The sequence below is a fragment of the Amia ocellicauda genome, chromosome 15, assembly GCF_036373705.1.
Source record: "Amia ocellicauda isolate fAmiCal2 chromosome 15, fAmiCal2.hap1, whole genome shotgun sequence".
NCBI classification, from domain to species: domain Eukaryota; kingdom Metazoa; phylum Chordata; class Actinopteri; order Amiiformes; family Amiidae; genus Amia; species Amia ocellicauda.
This window is the reverse complement of record NC_089864.1, coordinates 24,179,386-24,199,093: the sequence shown is the minus strand read 5'-3', so window position 1 is coordinate 24,199,093 and position 19,708 is coordinate 24,179,386. Positions and strand designations below refer to the sequence as shown.

The following is a 19,708-nucleotide window of genomic DNA, read 5'->3' as shown; positions in this document are numbered from 1 at the left end:
AGTTTGTGTGGTTTGCCATTATTAATACTTTAAAGTCAGGTTATTTTGATAAATTAATAATAAATCATATATAAGCACTTACATGAGTGACGTTGATCCGTCTCAAATTTCACCAAAAAGTCACCAATTGAGGTTTGAAACATGAGATCTCGAGTTTCTGTCATAGTAAAGAGATTCTTGCAAAATAGTTCCATAAAGATGTTAAGACACAGGTCACTGGAAACAGTTTATTAAGCCTACAGAGCAAATTAAGAATATAAAAATAAAGTTTCATTTTAATTTATACATATATGTTTCTCGTGCGGTATTGTTTCAATGATCAATTTGTGTAGGGGGTGACACACAAAATTATTTTGTTGTGAGATTATACAGTCTTCTCCTTTTACTTTTTGGGGCGAAGAAAGAAGTAAGGGCACACAATACTGTTTGCTGCCAGGCTTTTGATAAGGCCGTACTCAACCTCCAACTCAACCAGTCCTTTTGTATGCGTCGAGCGGTTCGACTCATTCACAACGTTAGCCAGATAATAGCCCACCATCCCATTCCACTCTGTGGCCGCATCGCTCTATAAAATTCCCACTCTAATTGCTTTCCGTAGAAGAAGAAGAAAAAACTAAACGGGGAGAAAAAAAAACAGCATAGTGGGAAGCTGTATTCACAAACCCCCTTACATTGTTTTTAAACAACAAACTGTGAACCCAGTTTTCTATTAAGAAAGAGGCACAACGGTCAAAAGCACTGGATGACTGGCCTAGCATTTTCCAATTCAAGAAGGCCTGGCTTTTTTAATGACTGATCGGGAGCAGGATTAATCCCCCTGGCCTGTAATAGAAGTCTCTCGGAGGCTGAATTGCTATTGGTGGAAGACAGGGATGCTGTTGTGTTCAGAGGATTAAACCTTGCAGGGGAATCAAAAGCCACTTTACAATACAGTAATCAGCATGTTTTCACTCTGAAAAGCCCTACATTTTCCCATTTAGAAAACACTGAGCATTACTCCCTTTCTGCTTCCCACAAAACCTATTCATCTGTGGGTTTTATTATATGGATTATACCTATGTGTTTTGTGTATCCCATTGCTTGGCAGACAGGGCGGAGGTGAAGAAGCGTCTACTCCAAAGTGGTAAATGGAGTGAAGGGGACACCCACAGCTTTTCGGCTCTTTCTACAACCGCTGAGGAATTTCCATTTTGTTTGCTCCTGGGGGATTTAACCCCCAAGGGCTTTCCCCAGCCAGAGCGGCCTGATGGATTCGAAACTTCACAGAGTGAGGGCAGAGGAGGTTTGTTTTGCGGTTGTCGCAAGAGGAATATTTAAAACAACGATGATAAAAACAAATAAAAAATAAACAGCTTTTGACTAAACAAATACTGTATTTGTTTCCATGCTTTTTCCATGCACAGCTGATTTTAGTCTTGTTCAACTTGGTTCATCTGAGATGCAAGTATGAAGTAAACCAGAAGAATCTCCATCAATAAGTTTCAATTATGACACATCTTGAGTCTTTTTAAAGCGGATATAAATGTCTGGGTTATGAAATGAAAAACAGATTATTAAGACCCCCAAGGACCGCAGAGGCCAGTCATACAAATGCCATTATTTTTCCAGTGACGCAAAGTTAAACAGCAAATATTATAATGTCTGGTTAGAGAACAAAGAATGAAATATGGTGCATATGGACCATACACTAAGTGTATGAAAGTCCAACAAACAGGATATCATTCAAACATGTATGAGGACGTACACAGAATACACAATCAGAGCTCACCCAGCAATTCAACTGCAATTCAATTTATTATTAATAATGTCAAGGGAAATATTATACAGCACTTATTTAACACAGTTAAATAAAATATCTGAAAACACAAGACTTTTTAAAACGGCTGACTACAAAAACAAGAGAGAGACTTCAGAACACAGCCCATATTGCGATGAACCATCTAAAGCAGGGATATACTTCATCTTTCAAATCTCTATGAAAATAACAATGTTGTGTCTTCATGTGTCGTTGTTCAGACTGGCATGTTAATTCAATTAACAATCAAAAACAATACAACAATCCCCATTTTGATTTTATTTGACCTCTTATTTCCCACCACAGGTGTCACACTGTGTTTCTGTGACATATATCCGTGGGGGCAGCGTGGTTGCTGGTTTGCTTTCTGCAGCAGCTTAACAATGAGTTTAAATACATTCCTGCAATGGTGCTATTCCATGGTTAATACAGATCTGAGCCCTTATTTTCTGTGGTTTGCCTGAGAGAACAAAGTATGGACATTTCAGTAGAAGCGCTGCTTGGGTATTTTTTCTACTGCAAAATGCCTGCATTGCCATGTCAGCAGAGAGAGATTTTAAAACAAATATTGGCTTATGTTGTTTTCTAAACCAAACAGGTAATTTATTGTTTAGGTCTGATTACAAGAACAGAAGTCAAACAAATACCACAAAATACTCAGGTTTTTTTTTTTCCATTTTTTACTTTTTCTTCTACAGTTTCTCATTTGTTAAAATAGCTGTCCATCGTTTGGTCTGGTCAAGCACTGCAGTTCCTTTATAAGGAATAAAAAACAAAACAAGGAAAATGAAAATGGATCACATATCGAAATCTGAAATTGAACAGAAAAAAGTGTGGACAGGGAGCACCGAGAAAAGAGGCAAGATAGATGTGTGATGACCAAACAAGTCACGTCTACTACGCTTTCCAAAATGAGAGAGACACACAAATAGGAGCAAAAACTAAACAACCTATTCTGAAACAAAATAAAATTAAGAGATGAGAAAAGGACTTAATACTTTACTGAAGCTACGATTACAAGTTGCCTGGCAAAAGAGTCCTAAGAGATGACCTCTCAATCAAAATGCCTACCGAAATGCCCTGCCGTTAGCGTCTGTCTTGCCTCCAATCATTGCGTTTCTTTGCTGACTGGCTTGAGCAGCAGCTGTCCATCCCTGTCCTCCAGCCGGAAGCCCATTTCCCGGAGAGAAGAGTCATCCGCCACTCCACGCCGCTCCAGGCCTTTCAGCACCTCCTGGTTCTGCAGGTTATGGTCCATCACGCTCCTGATGGCGAATACAGCCCACTGACTGATAACTGAGCCCCAATTAAGGAAATAAGCTTTTTAGGCAGATGCAAAAAAATAGATAAGATCAAGTGGCAAGACATACCTGCAGAAACCATACAATTAAGCAAGATTTTATGGAATTTTTACTACCCAACAGCATGTTTGTTTGAATTCATATTTTGCCAAAATATGACCAATGTACTCAAAAGTAGTGCCAGGACCGCGACCGAAACACAGTTGCAGGGAGACAAGTTGATCTCATTTTCTTGATGTGTTCTTCCAGTTCATCCCAAAGGTGTTCTAAAGGATCTCTAACAGAATCTAACTTCATGACTTCTAGCAAGGTCTCAAGTGTTTTCAGTGTTATTTTTAAAGAAACTACTGTATTACACAAACAACTTTTTAGCATGGTAGGTTATTTTCAGAGCTATACGAACCCTCATCATAAAACCCATCAATACAGGCAGGAAGTTGTCCCAAATATTGATAAATTCTTTGAAATAAAACAATGATCCTAGTCCATACCATAAGAACCACTATCAAAAGAAGAATGGGTCATTACTTCTACTTGGCAATAAACAATTATTGTTTTTTAGTTTGGCTTTTTCACTGTCTGCTCTGGTGTTTCAATCATCTTGTTCTGCCCTTCTAATGTAAACAGTGTCTTTGTTCTCCATTGACTCTTGTGGTTGAGCAAACCTTTAACCAACCAACAAAACCATTAAAATGTTTATATAACTGAAGATCAATCAATTAACTACTTTTCAAACAGTTCATCCAGGATGACTCATTTAACTGAAGTGGCAAAAAGACTGCCAAGCAATTGAAGGTCTTTCCTACTGAGGTTAGCATGGCGTGCTCTGTGAACTTCTGACCAATTTCTCAAAAGAATATGATTCGGAGATTTAGTTCTACCAACTGCGAACAATGAAGCAATCCATGAGAAGTGTCCTTGGATGTAAGAGGCCCTGAGTTTCGGTCTGTCTAGTTTGGGTGATGCCATTCCTTGGAACAAAAAACTACATATCTTCCTCCAGCAGCACAGTATTAATTGTATTGAGTTATTAGTTACTAAACTAGTAACAAAACACTGAAGTATCACTCTCAATTTAAAACATTTGAGAGTGAGGTCCACACACTGCAACATCTTAGTGTGACTAATGGCTTGTAATACACAAAGATGTGAAAGCAGGTCTCAGTCTCTACACTTCAAAATAGTAAAGTACATTCAGTAATGCCAAAAAAAGCTACTGGAATGAGTCACAATTGTCATTGTGAAAAGATAACTTTTTAGTCATCGTAAGGAGGTTTATTCACAAAATCGGCAGTGACTTACGTTATGACATAACCACATGATATGTTTAGAAATACTGGCATAAGAGGCTGATTCTCCTTTCTCCCTCTTCCTGTAGCTATTAGCTACTGCATATAATAATGACAAAGAAATACAAGACGAGAACCTCACAGTTTAAACAGGAAAGGCATGGTAGAACGGAGGTAGAAAGAGATTACATTTAACACATTTTAAAATCTGAGACTACCGAATGACACGGAAAATAAACATTAAATAAAAGACAGCAGAAAAAGTAGACTCACAGTCTGACCTCTTTGTTCAGCCATGGTATCAAATCAGTTTTGTTGTAGCTGTGAGAACGGAGGGCTTTGGCAGTGAATTACCCTCGAACAGAAACTGATGTCTAAACACTGGAGAGAGAAAAAAAAAATACCAGTGTATCTAATTAAGTGAATCCAAAAAGACACTAGAATTGCAAACTGTATACATGTTATAACTCCCCTGCATTCCTACAGAACACCTCTCTAGATAACTGCATGCTAGTATGTTCCCTTAAATTCCAGCAACAACCAGATTTTGACTGATGACTGAAGAAACAAATAAAAATACCATTCTACTTTATAAAACATTTGGAAAGGGGGATAAATAACTCAGAGCTAGTGATAATATGGCACCGTGCAAAACCAGTAACTAGTAATCACAAGCAAAAAGACAAAGTGGTGGTTTTCTGGTCAAACACAAAGTGGCTTACTTGCATTGATAATTATAACTAAGGATTTTGGAATCTGTTGCTAAGAGACACCTCTGTGAAAAATAGGGTACCAATGGTACAATTAAGGTACCACTGGCAACTTTCTCTACAAATTAGATATTAAAAAAATCGACCACCATGGACTCCATACACTGGATACCTGTATAAACAAATAATTCATCTTCAAAGGATTGAGAGCAGAGGGGACCTTGGTGTTATCAGCAATGCTGCAACTCACCTGATTTGATCTGAAACCTAAACATCTCCAAACTTAAAAAGAAAAAATATTCTACTTTGAAGAAAAACAAATCCAACACTGTTAAAACATATACCACCTAGTAGTAAAGATGTAAAGTGTCTATGATGTCGCCTAAAAATAATGAATGTGCTTACTAGTCAGAAGTGGCACCGAAATCCCACAATGCATTTAGCAGGGGTGCTCTAAGTAACTATTATATTTATTACTCACACAAGCAATCCCTGCAGGTTCCACTGTGTGTACCGCAGTGAAGAAAAGGTTAGTGTTTATAACTTTGTTTACTTGCCAATGTGGGAAATTGCTGCTATAATAAAGCCCAAGCCTGGTATTTTGGGAATTGCACTACACTTCCCCAACTTTGCGACAGTTCATTATGATCTTTATAAGGTTTTACCAATATAGTGAATGACTAGTGCATGGAAATCTTGTGGGGCTTGTGTTGTGATGTTTGTTGGTCTGTTTTTTTACTTTATTGCTAAAGTGGATATAGTGCATCATTGAAGGACGTCTACAAGAAGTATATTTCAGTGAGACTTCCTTTGTATTCAATTTGCAGGCATAGCCTTTTAATACCCAATGTCATTTCCCTGCATTTTGTATGAATAAAAATGTATCAATTCAGTCGTTTATATTTATATATAACAGATAACAAAAATTTACAATATGAATAATATTGTGAACCGACTCTTAAGTTTCAAATAGATTCAGTACACCTGAACATAGAAAATTATATTTATTATACGCAACATAGAGAATAAACACATCAGAACCGGTCTTACATTTTTCCTGCAAGCCTGTTTCAAACCAAAATAAAATCAGTCTGAAAATGTCATAATCTATCACATAAGAGTAAATCACAAAATCATCAATCATTTATCAAATTATCTTAGTTTTTTTTTTTCAGTCCTCCAAATCGTATTTTTTCACACTAGATCATTACTTTACATTTAGCGTCTGAAATGATGCATCACATTCTAAAGGTCCGGTTTATCAGACTTCTGCACTGGTCAGATCTGCGTAAAGCCCAAAGGAATATTTGCAACACTGGCTCCTTTAACACCTCAATTCATGTTTGATCTTTTGTCAACAGCACTGTCCGGCTCACAAAGAAGGCGATGAATATTACATGAGCTGTCTTGTTAACATGCTCTGATGGGCTAGATGGCTGAGCACAGGCTCACAGAAACTGAAGTGGTACAAGAGATTAAAATGAGTGTGAGCTAATATTCCCATTACCCTCTTGTTCCACTGACCAAAGAGGTAAAATTAAACATGTTCTAAAGTCCCTAATCCCACCAACACTTTAAGCACTTTTATTGTATACTAAGCTTTGCTAGAAAGGCCTCAGACGTTTCCATAGTTACAGCAATAATACCACAGGCCTATTTGTTGCAAATCTACATAAAGAACAAATGCAACTGGCAGTGCAAAAGACATGATTGGATGAAAATCTTCACAAATACGAGATAAGTGTTAGCTTTTACAGCTTTTTTCTTTTCCCCTCCCCCTTACGTAAAGGACTTTAATACCTTATATTAATTCCACTAAGAGGCTTCATTTCATTTTAAATAGAAACAAGTTCTATTGAGAGTAAACCCAAGTGAATTGAAGGTTTTAACTGATGGGTTCTCATCAATGTGTGCCTTGGAAACCAGGCTTTGTGCCAAGAAATGACAGATAATCTTTTAAGACTTGAAAGAGAAGGGTAAAAAGGAGGTAGAACGCATCCATTTTTAAATGTTATTTAATCTTCCAAAATGTACCCAACCACCTTTATTTGTGAATCGTTCACTGGTAAATGTCACTTGTTAGGGTCCAGAATCACATGTCCAGAAGTGTTTGTAATCCTTTAATGGTCTCCTAAACCAGTCTACCATAAACTAAAAGAAAGATAATTACAAAGAAATGAAGGACATGTATAGATATATTGGGGGGGGGGCACTGCATATATTTAGTTGATTGAAATACATAGATTTAACATAACTCTGATTATGTGTAATAGAAACAAAACACACCAATGATGCAAACAAGAAAAAAATGAACTAAATCTAAATAATCTGGTATAATTTATTGCACTGCACCTATTCAGATTCAGTTGGTAGACAGAAACTGAATTGAAATGTTAAGTGAATCTCTACTTACATAATAATAATAATAATAATAATAATAATAATAATTTGATTCTGAATGTCAGGAAAAAAACCTTCCAATAATATGGGGATACAAAGCCCCTGTGACACATTTCTACCATTTTTATTTTAAAAAGTGTCCACCTCTAGTTGCTAAAAACGTTGAATGTTTATTCCTCCCATTTGGTGTGAATCAAACTTGTTCCCATTTTAGCCGTAAGAATTTTTGCAAACAACCTCACCAAATCCATGGAAACTCAAACGTGTGCTGTTAAGTCTTCCGAAATTAGCTCTTAAGAAAATTACATTTGTTTAGATATGGGTTATATCCTGGTGACACACAGACACACACACAAAAAAACTATTTTAACATTGGTGGGTTTAGGGGGGTGAACAAAAACACACATTAAAGAGGGAGTTTGGATCTGCTTGGAAGGAACAAATTAAATGACATTTATTGTTTCATTTTAGCTAGCACACAATATTTCCAATGGGTTTTACTGGAGTGATGCTTTGCTGAGGATGGGTCAAAATAAAAATAAGCTTAAGATGTGAGACTTTGAGGTGAACATTTTATTTTGAATTACTGTGGTAACATGTCCCCCTCAAACAAACACATACACACCCCACTAAACATTTATCTTCAAAACAAGCCTGGCATTTTTAAAAATATTCTCTCTGTATAAAGCCTGCAGTGAACTCTTAGTACACCCCATACTCAAACCAAAAATTACAATACAGACAGAGGAACATTTCCTTGCCACAAGGGCAATGACTAAATAGATAAGGTCAGCCCATGACAAAAGCTTCAGACTGCATGTATGCACAACAGAAAAGACAAAATCCACAACAGAAACCACAGACAGACAAACAAACACACACACACATACCACTCTACAGCTCAGAGTTGCCAAACTACAGATGATCTTATGGGATTGTCATGGTTTCTTCCAGCCCATGGTACACCCATTCAAAAATCAAAAGCATATACATGTATATGAATAGCATTTGTACATATTGCAACCTAAGCCCAATTCCCACAGGGATTCAAACTCAGGTGGTGCCCAGAGTTGATCTAAAGCAGAACTCATCTACCAATAACTTCAAAGTCTAGTTTACATTAAGAAACATCTATTCATTTGTAATTAAATGCAAAGTTATTGCTTTTCCAACTGATTGGTATGCAATGAATGCTATTTAAATAATTGGTAAATGAAGATGACAATGACAATAGAAAATCAATTTGCAAAATTATCCAGTTCTAAGATCTAAGCTCGTTGTAAATAGTCGTTGTCTTTTAAATAGATGATATCCTTATATGAAGGATGCAAATATCTTTGAAACAGTGAATATATATTTGTACTCTTGCTTCAACCGGGGCTACCATAAACACTTTGTGTTCCTTTGTTGAAAGCTTCTATATTGTATAGTATATATTATTTTTGTGATGTACAACCTTTGTGGAGATTAAGGCAAATTATATGAAAATAATTACATTTAAGGAGAACTAGAGTAGTTCCTCAAATTATGTTTTTATATGTCTATGTTTATGTCTTGGTGTTGCAATTAGTGTCTAGTTAATATGTATGGCATTTTCCCAGTTGGATTCTATCATATAAGCAATGTTTAACAGTTTAAAACTTAAAACCCACCAAAAAATATCAGATGTCAAACGCTATTTCAGTGTTTCAGGATGTGTCGCGTCATAACTTCCTGGATAGAGGAAGCGCAGCAGAAAAACTACAAAAGCAGTTTGTTTTGTTTCTTTCCCACAGCAACTCAAGTCATTATTGTAATCAAGTCAACCGAGTGTTAGCGTTTCTTGGTCTTACACCTTGATAGTAATTATAGTTTCTGTAGACAACATGAAGTGTTGCTGTGTCCACGGCTGTGGGAAAAACAGTGAAGACGAAGTTATTATTTTCTCCTTTCCATCAACAGAGGAGATTAAAGCGCCGCAGAGAAGTACACAATCTCACATTCAAACAAGGAAACAAATCTGCAGTGATTACAGTGCATTCCAACATTTGCATATAAATGCTCTCACTTGTGTGATGTGTATGAATAGGATAATGCACGGTAACATAAGTTTAATGTGTGGTTTTAAGAATCACATTTGCAGGGTGTGATCTGATTTTAGGATTCCAATATTTGGATTACCTTTATCAAATTACACAATTCTTATTTAAACTAGTATGTATTTGTTTACTTATTTAATTTCATGATTTGTGAATTTGGCATTACAATTCAATGTTTAAATGCCATTTAAACATGTACACAGTAGGCAGGACTGGTGAAGGTGTCCTTTCATAAAACAGGTTGGGCTCAACAGTCCAGAGAGTCAGGTCAGCCTAGTTTAAATGGGGTCTATGGTTGTGTTTTCATGTAAATTGCAGACATACCAAATATTGTGTCTTAAGTGAGAAATTTAAATATGCAAAAACAGTTGTGTTAAATAGACAAGTCCTGATCACTTTTCTCCCAGTGCACTTGCCATACTGCTCCGAGGGGATACTTTAGTCTGAGGTACTTTGAACGGTGTCTACTTCTACACAAATTAAATTCGAAACACATGGATTGAACACACAATGATACAAATATTGTTATATTCTCTCATTTCCTTTTCAGTCCATGTGCATGTATTTAATGCTGCTGCGTGTTTTGTAATGACGTTTTGTGAATGGGATGTGTTCCTTCGTTTTGTTACCCCAGTTATGGCTGGACTGCAATGGAGTAACACAGTAAATGCGTCTGGTCATTCGGAACACTTATGGTACCTATGGGTTCAGCATCGTATATCAAATTACCCTGACCGGACCTTTCTCTGTTGCTTCTTTCTCACAGAGGATAGAGATTTAAATATCTTGTCAGTGGGTGACCAGTTGTGTGTTGACAATTTCTATACATTGCAATGATAGGCTAATTCTTTTTGGAAATGTACAATAAAAAAAAAAGATGGATATCAAACGAATGTATGAGATCTATCATGAATTATGGTTGCTCTGGTTTCATTAACAAATGACAGAGGCTCAAGGATTAACTGTTAACAAAAACATCCAAAAAGATCTGGATTCTCAGCTACAATTGTAAGCCAACTAGGCCACAGTTTTGAGCACACATTCCTATATTCCCTGCAAAGCCTTGTCACAAAATGGGTTATGTGTGGCCACCCTGATGGTCTGAACATATTATTTCCTAATTATTTGTTTTTTGGCTTTGTCAGCCCTTATTGTCACTTAGAACAGAAAAATTGTACATTTAATAAAATTATTTTTCCATTGGGAGGTTGATGTGTATGTGAACTATGTTACTGTTTCTTCCAAAGTGACCTAGAGGCATTTTGGCATGCTTCTTGTCCATATGAGGAAGAATATGTTTGGTAAAACTTAGAGCCTTGGAGAGTGAAAAAATTGGTTTTGGTTGGTTTTGAAGAAAAAAAAAAAACATTTTCTCAGTGAAGCTTTGTTTTATGTCCTGCAATCCACTTATACCACCCTTGGAAGAAAAGCTTTGCTTGCAAAAGAAACAACACTTTCCTTAATCCAGTTTTCTGATTCTAATTTAAACCACAAGCTACATTTCAGACTTTCCTCTTGTGGTAAATATCTCTCAAAATAACAAAATTAAAGGGACGAAAAAGAAGGGTGATGAAATTCAGTTTTGTCCCCATCTGCCCCCAGTCATTGGTGAAATGAAGACCCTGTTCCATATTCTCCCAATATGCAGTTTGCAGCATCACACATGCTGGTTGCGTACAATTTCCAAACATATTAACATATATATATATATATATATATATATATATATATATATATATATATATATATATATATATATATATATATATATATATATACGAACTTCAAATTCAGGAACTCTTGGATGCAGGTAAGAAAACCATACTCAAAATGAGTCATGCTTTACAGCTTTCTTAAAACGAAAATAACTGAAGTAGATCACATACAAATAAAAATGGGATGGAGGACAACTGGAAGAAGCGGCATTCTATTGAAATCTACCCATTTGCCTGAAGAGACAAGTACTTGATCAATGCATACTACCAGTGCTCACTTGTGGCTCCTGTCCTGGTAACTTAATGCAAAAATGATACAGAAACTGAAAACAACACAAAAAAGCACGGAAAGATGTATACGTAGAATAACAAGAATAGAGAGAAATACAAATACATGGATCTAAGAACAAACAAAAGTATGTGACAGTTTACAGAGTGAACATGTTAAGATGGCAATGAGCCCGACACATCACAAGAAGAACAGATCAAAGATGGACAAAGGAAGTTACAGAATGGATCCCAAAGAGATAAAAAAAAAATACAAGATCAAATAAAAGATGGGAAGTTTTGCTGTTGTGTCCTGGAAGAGAGATGCTGTACATTGAAAAACAAGTGGAAACATTTATAAAAGTTAAAATACAGCTCTGGAAAAAATCAAGAGACAACTGCAAATGTTCCTTAAATCAGCATCTCTACATGTATGGCAGCCATAATGTTGTCAGTAGTTTATAGAATAAAACAAAAATGTTAATTTTACCCAAACACATATTTATAAATAGTAAAACCAGAGAAACTGATAATTTTGCAGTGGTCTCAATTTTTTCCAGAGCTGTATATTCAAGCATTCATTGGGGTATGCAGCAGCTCAACCTTGCGCCATAAATTGTCAAACTAAAAAAGCAAGGAAAATGTTGTCCCAACCTGTTCTGAGATAACAAACCCTTAAAAAATCTGGTTTAAACAGTATTGACAGGCACTATAACCTTAACAACATAAGCATATGAATATTGCACTGAAAGACTAACAGCAAAGATACATGCATATTCAAGAAATAATTCACTCATACAGTATAAGTATTTATATAATAAATAATAAAATCCCCCCCCCCCCACAAACACACACACACTTTTTTTTTTTTAACAAAATAATTTAAACTATTTGTTCTCTGTAAAAATGCTTCTTGAGATAGCAGGTTGGCAAAACGATCAAGTGTTTTGCTGTAATGGAGCAATAATAAACATCTGAACAGCGGACTCTTTCTTCAACCAAGCTATTTAGCATATGCAATCTGTCTGAGCCCTTCTACAAACCTCCATTCATCACTATCTTGCAAATTGAACAGTCACAAAACTCTGCATTAATCTCTCCAGGTATACAGCAATGAACATTTGGCATGCTTGCAAGAGCTGCCTTCCTATTGCATCACTGCCTGGCACTTAAAATGCATCCATTGTTTGCAGGAGATCAGTCTGTCTACACTACCTTCCCTCCTGGCCCCCGACATTCAAATCTTCCATTAACCACAGATGTCTGATAAAGTCACCTCATTAAAACATACCTGAGGAGGTGTGAATACCTCTGGTGCATCACACCGAAAAACATCAACTAGAAAAACAAACTAATTACAATTTGATTAACCAATCCTACTTTGTGCTTTGTATTTATGATAATATTTTAAAAGATTTTCATAACCTTTATTTTTCACAGAGGAAAAAAAGTGTGCATTTTGATAAAAAGACTTAAATTGTAAAAACTGAGTACTGCGAAGAACTCTACAATATCTGTTTAAAACAGTTAAGATTTAATATATTGAAATTTTGGCCTAGCTTCATTTGTGAAGCTTGTGGAAAGGCTAGGATGGGTATCTGTTGCTGATTGAGAAGAATTGCTCTCATTTATTCAATGTTACTGAATCTGTCTGTCAGAGACCTTCACTGTTTAATACATTAGCATGCTGTGCTGTTGAGATGGTTTTCTTTTTATCCTCTCTTTTGTCATTCCTTCCAGATGCACTGATTGTGTCTGGCAAAAACTGCTATTATTATTATTATCATTATTATTTAATAAAGTCAGCAAAATGTATTGCTCACAGGCCACAAACTCATTAGGCAAAAATTAAACACTAAATGCCATTAAAAAAGAGTCTCTTTACCATTAAGTCTGAGGAGGTCCTACCATGGAGAGAATAGTTTTAATCGCTGTTTCGTAGCAACAGAGAGATGATAAATCTCAGAGGAAACACAGAAAACTCAGTTAGTTGAAACAGCAGGCCCTCCTCAAACAAACTAAAAGGACTCTTTCTCTTTGGATCTTGTGGGACAAACACCAGGACGCCTCCTAGTTGCATTCTTGGTAAAGTTAGCAATGCAAGTTTAAATAGGCAATTATCACAATCAGCCTGACCATTTCCAGCATTTCCAGAACAAGATGGCGTAAGGTGGACTCGCTGACACAACTTGAAAAAATAGATCGACCAGAGCATACTTGGAGTCAATCGAGCACTTCCAGTTCCTATTTATCAACCTCAGCAGGAGGCCCAGAGCTGTGGAGGAGCATTTCAATTTTCACTCCCTTTACTGAGCAATTATATTATGTGACTGTGTCTGACTGACCTGAACTTAATCTTTCTGCTGTCAGTGACTGCACAACACTCTCTCTCTAGGCTACACGTCATCACAGCACACACACTAAACTTCTAGAACAGCAACTGTCAAAACCAGTGCCTGCAAACATGCATTAATAGTATGTTTACATGGTGAGAATGAGAATGAAGATAATATTTTTAGAACTTTCACAACAGATCAGATTTTTACAGAAAACAGAAGGTATTGAGGTTGCATTTTCAATTCTTTTGAGGATGTTAACCTGTTTTGCTGTAAGAGGAATGGTGAATACTATAAGAGCATTGAGAAATCATAAATCAAAATAGACAAATATAACTGGAGTTACTAGGAGTTAATACTTGGTGGCAGCAATTACAACTGTGAGTCTGTTGGGTCTCTACCAAGTTTATATAATAATCATCATCATCATCATCATCATCATCTTTGCACACCTAGATCTGGCAATACTGAACCATTCTTCTTTACAAAACTGTTCAAGCTCCTCGGGGAGTGTTGATGGGCAGCAATCTTCAAGTCATGCAACAGATTTTCGAATGGATTTAGGTCGGGGCTCTGACTCAATAATTTGTTTTTGTTCCTTAGCCACTCCAGTGTAGTTTTGTCTGTGTGCTTCAGGCCATTGTCATGCTGAAAGGTGAACTTCTGTCCCAGTTTCAGCTTTCTTGCAGAGGGCAGCAAGTTTTCCAGAAAGACTTTTCTGTACTTTGTTCCATTAATGGTCCCTTCTATCCTGACAAGTGCCCCAATCCAAATTAATCATAAAGCAACTTGGTAGACGATCACTTCTAGAGGACTGGAGAAAGGCTTTTGCACCCATACCATGCAAAGAGAGCTCAGTAATTTCATCTGGTCCAGTGGTTGTGAACCACTCCAGAAACCTGCCTGTCTAGAATCCACTGTCTCACCATGTTGTGTACAACGCTGGTGTTTCACACTGGACTGAGGTTGTGTGGTCTGGTTTTCTGCTATTTTGTACTGATGGTGGAAGTGTGGCAACAACCACATGAACCCAAGACCACTTAGGGATTGTTTCCTTGGAAACTGAAGGAGGTATCAGACCAAGTGCACCCAGCCAAACATCATGTAATGGATACATCCAATATGACAATGCAACTGTCCATTGTACGGACTTACTTTGAAGAGCCTATCAGGGTTGCAAGCAGAAGAGCAATGGGAAAATGCATTCTTGTGGAATCCATCTTGTAGCACACTTAATCTCATATTATGACATTGTGTGGCCCAACACAATATAGAGGCATTTTATGATCAGAGAGTATGGTTAGCTTGGACATAATCTTTGATTTGAGATTACATGCATTCCTTAGCAATTCTGGATGGTAACAAAGTTGTTTTCTTTAACCTTACATGTCTTGTATTAGCAACACATTGCAGGACAGATATAACTGTTTTAAGTCATTACAAACAGTATTTATTTGCTAATAAAACATTAAAATCTTACCAATGAATCTTGCCAGTATCATTACGTACTTTTCTATCCAACAAAAACTTGTGAAAATGATATTATAACTAACTTTATAATGCATCTTGCCATGTATGTAGGAGTAATGAACTATTGGCCTTACAGGAATTGTGTTATATTTCTTTAAGGTTTTTAATTAGAACAACCTGTCTGATACAGTTAATTTAAGAAATGGACAGCTGCAAACTATGAACAGCAGCTACTGAAGTTGATGGCTGCGAAAAATACATTGCCAGGTGATGGCAGGTTTTGCAGGTGTTCTGCCCTCCAGACTTTCTTTAGATATCTATGATACCACTCCACAGGACTTTATTTTAAAAATCCTGGTTAAAAATGACTCAAGATAAATAATGATTTAATTCAGTGTAACCCCTATGTACTAAGGAATAAAAAAGGTTTGTAATATGGGCCAAGGGGTTGTGACCAGAAGAGAGAGAGAGAGAAAAAACTTGATTAAGCAGACTATTGATCTCTGCAGATTAATACCAGGATGTTACTGTGAGACAACAGGGACTTGTTTTCAGACTGCTGGTTTTAAGGCACGCATGTCCAATATGGCATCCAGCCAGGCAGCTAGCTAACCAGGTTGACAGAATAGGGGAGGACGGGCAAGTCCTGTGATAGCTGTGCAAAAAAAGATTCCCAGTGCAAAAATAATGAATGACAGATTATTTTTCTTATCATTTTCACACATTCTTTTTCAGAAAAGTGGGCATGTTGTAGACCATTCAACCAAGTGAGACGATCCTCATCAAAAATAAGGCCAGTCTTTGGACATCAAGTGATTTTCTTTTATAATTGGATGCTTCAAAAGTAAGGGAAAGGAAGTGTCAATGTTGGCACCCACTGAGCTACAGAGATGCCATATAAAGTACTATTAAATCTTAAAGATGTGCTGCCTACAGAACACAGACAAATGGTGGCTGCTTGAAAGATATTTTACTTAGTGTTTAATCCCTGTACAGGCAAAGCCTACAAAATCCTACATAAAGAAAACCCTCGTTGAAAGCGATGTATAGTCAACATGCTGAAAACTAAATTAATTGGCACATCTTTATTTCTTTGAAATGTCCATGAACATGATGTTTATGTGATACTTTGGTAACTACTATATATTACCACAAACAAAATGTGTTATATTCATGCTCCAATTTTGATGTGGTATTAAGGACCTCTTTTGGTTTAAATGATTCCCGTTACATCTCCTTTAAACTGATTTGAAGGGCCATATTTTCAAGTGACTACTCTGGTTAACTTTTTTATGTGAGAGTAGACAATACTGATAGTTCTGATTTCCATAATCGAACTTGTGGCCATACAGTGCCTTGCGAAAGTATTCAACCCCATTGGCGTTTTTTCGTATTTTGATGCATTACAACCTGTAATTTAAATTGAATTTTATTTGGATTTCATATAATGGACATACGCAAAATAGTCCAAACTGGTGAAGTGAAAGGCGGCATGGTGGCACAGTGGCTAGCGCTGCTGCCTCACAGCTCCTTTTCTTGGTAAACTAAACCTTCTCATCTAAAATGCACTGAACTAAGCACATGAAATTATAATCTCACCACACTATTAGATGTTATTATGCTGTAACACCAAACATGTTTCATGTGAGCCTTCATGTACACTTGGCATTGTGTTGTTACCTGGCTTAAATCAGGTTGATATTAAATCAATATAAATCAATCTTGCAATCAGTCAAAATGAGTGAACACCAGTACACAGTAACTTCAGTTTGAATTAAAGCTTTAGTGACAATTGTTTTAAACATGCAAAACATAAACATCGATACTTTTCTTTATTGAACTTCCATGTACATTCAACAAGCAAATGTAAAATAGAGCATAACAAAGTTCTATGAGTCAATCCATGTATATTCAGTATGCTCACTTACTGTCGAAACATCATCATGTTTATTCTCTTCAAAACAAACAAGCATAGCTGTCGAGCGCACGCACACACATGATGCTGATGTGCACATACATGACTGCGCACAGAAAGAGGAATTGTCATACCAATCAAACATGCCTACAGTGGCCATTCACGTCTAGGAAATTATGGACAATTCCCTGCCGTTTACCTTTGGCATAACTCGACATTACAGACTCTCACACAGTGAATCTTTTTATTGCAAACCTTACAATGCTGTCCGCTAGGGGTACACGTATCCGTACCGTACCGTACCGTTCGGTACAGTACGTTCGGTTCGGTACGTGTTGTGATCTGAATGAATATAGTGTAGTTTTAACCAGCACCTTACTGTTTTGTGTGCAGAACTAAAATTGTAAACTCCGAGTTTCCCGGAGATGGATCTTGGAGCCGTAACTTAACAATTGAAGTAGCCTAGCACGTAAATAAATACGGCGAACGCAAACGACAAGCAGAGCTTGAGGACCCTCCCGTATCCCTCAAGTCTCCGGCTTTCCAGTTTCCAGCGTGCCGGCACTGTTACACTGAAATCGGGTGTGTCGCTGGCAGTGCTCAGACATGATCACTCATTTGAGACGCATCATCCACATGTGAATATCACTGGAACAAGGAGAAAACAGTGCAGTGTAAACCCTGCTGCCCGTTGCATTTAAGCAACCTCTCCCTGCTAATTCAGACCGGGCAAAAGCAATGACTAAAACCATAGGTGTTTTTATTGCGACAGATCTGCGACCATACTCCGATGTAGAGAATACAAACACGTTGAAAGTTTATTTGAGAACCTTCAGATGCACTTTAAGTTTTGTTAGTAGTTTGAAGCAATATTGACTGACTTTTTAAATAATACCTAGACCCATAGGCGCTGAGTTTTGAAATTCCCGGGGCTGAGTTACCAACCTAACCCCCCTACGACCACTGTCAGATAAAATCACTGATATAAAAAACGGTGCTTTATTTTATAGCTAAGGGGAGGCTGATGGTGCAACAAAACACTACAGTTATATAGTTCTATGCGGGAAAACTTATCAATGCAAATAACTGGGACTATTGTAATTACTGCAGTATAAAAGACAATCTAATTGGAATCACGTTTTTGGTTTTACTTTCTTCCATGAATGATTAAGTAACTCATCAAAATTCCAGGGGGGCTGAGCGCTTGAGCCCTGTGCCTATGCCTAGACCTAATGTTTTTAGAAAGATGTGTACCTTTATGTGCCTTCCTTGTTCAGTGAATTATGGCCAATTAGCCACTGTTTTCAAGTTTATAACTTCATAATAAATACAAATAAATGTTATGTTTTGCATGTTTTTTTTCCACTGTACCGAAATCGTAATGAACCGTGACTTAAAATCTGAGGTACGTACCAAACGGTGACTGTAGCGTACCGTTACACCCCTGCTGTCCGCAAATGTGGACCTTGTTTTAACCATAGTTTAAATTCCATTGTATCGAGCCACCTCTCTTTAAAACGGCAGCATTGCAGCACATTTGCCTCACTGGGCGCTGATGCGCGCTGTCTCAGCGGCTCGCACTCGCAGCCCGTCAAACACACCGGCAGATCAAACAGGAGTCGTATTGGCCACGGCATAAAACAATCAACTGGCTCTCCAACCACGGTAGTTATATCCAGAAGTTAATTCATTTAATCAGATTGCCGATTTATTATGACAGTGATTAGCACATTTAAAAAATATATATATATTCACAAAATTCCAGCACTTTCAAGCACTATATTCAAAATTCAAGCACTTTCACAACCTTGAAAATACCACCTTAAAATTCAAGCATTTTCAAGGATTTCAAGCACCTGTACGAACCCTGATTATATATATATATATATATATATATATATATATATACACACACACACACATCTGTTCTGAAAGCCCCAGAGTCTGCAACACCACTGAGCAAGGGGCACCACCAAGCAAGCCGCACCATGAAGACCAAGGAGCTCTCCAAACAGGTCAGGGACAAAGTTGTGGAGAAGTACAGATCCAAAACTTTGAACATCCCACGGAGCACCATTAAATCCATTATTAAAAAATGGAAAGAATATGGCACCACAACAAACCTGCCAACAGAGGGCCGCCCACCAAAACTCAGGGACCAGGCAAGGAGGGCATCAGAGAGGCAACAAAGAGACCAAAGATAACTCTGAAGGAGCTGCAAAGCTCCACAGCGGAGATTGGAGTATCTGTCCATAGGACCACTTTAAGCCGTACAGTCCACAGAGCTGGGCTTTACGGAAGAGTGGCCAGAAAAAAGCCATTGCTTAAAGAAAAAATTAAGCAAACGTTTGCTGTTCGCCAAAAGGCATGTGGGAGACTCCCCAAACATACGGAAGAAGGTACTCTGGTCAGATGAGACTAAAATGTAGCTT

The 19,708-nt window shown here is 37.2% G+C and overlaps 1 protein-coding gene across 1 annotated transcript in view; it reads right to left on the bottom strand.

The window, feature by feature from the left end:
- Positions 1 to 1,775: 1,775 nt before the first annotated feature.
- The window catches only part of atxn10 (ataxin 10), a 73,154-nt gene continuing 55,221 nt past the window's right edge, over positions 1,776 to 19,708 (bottom strand). The window contains exons 11-12 of the mRNA XM_066724328.1: positions 2,867 to 3,091; positions 1,776 to 2,549 (exon numbers count right to left, since the gene is read on the bottom strand). Coding sequence (XP_066580425.1) covers positions 2,904 to 3,091 — 188 coding nt within the window. The 3' untranslated portion in view covers positions 1,776 to 2,549; positions 2,867 to 2,903. The remainder of the gene's footprint in view (positions 2,550 to 2,866; positions 3,092 to 19,708) is intronic.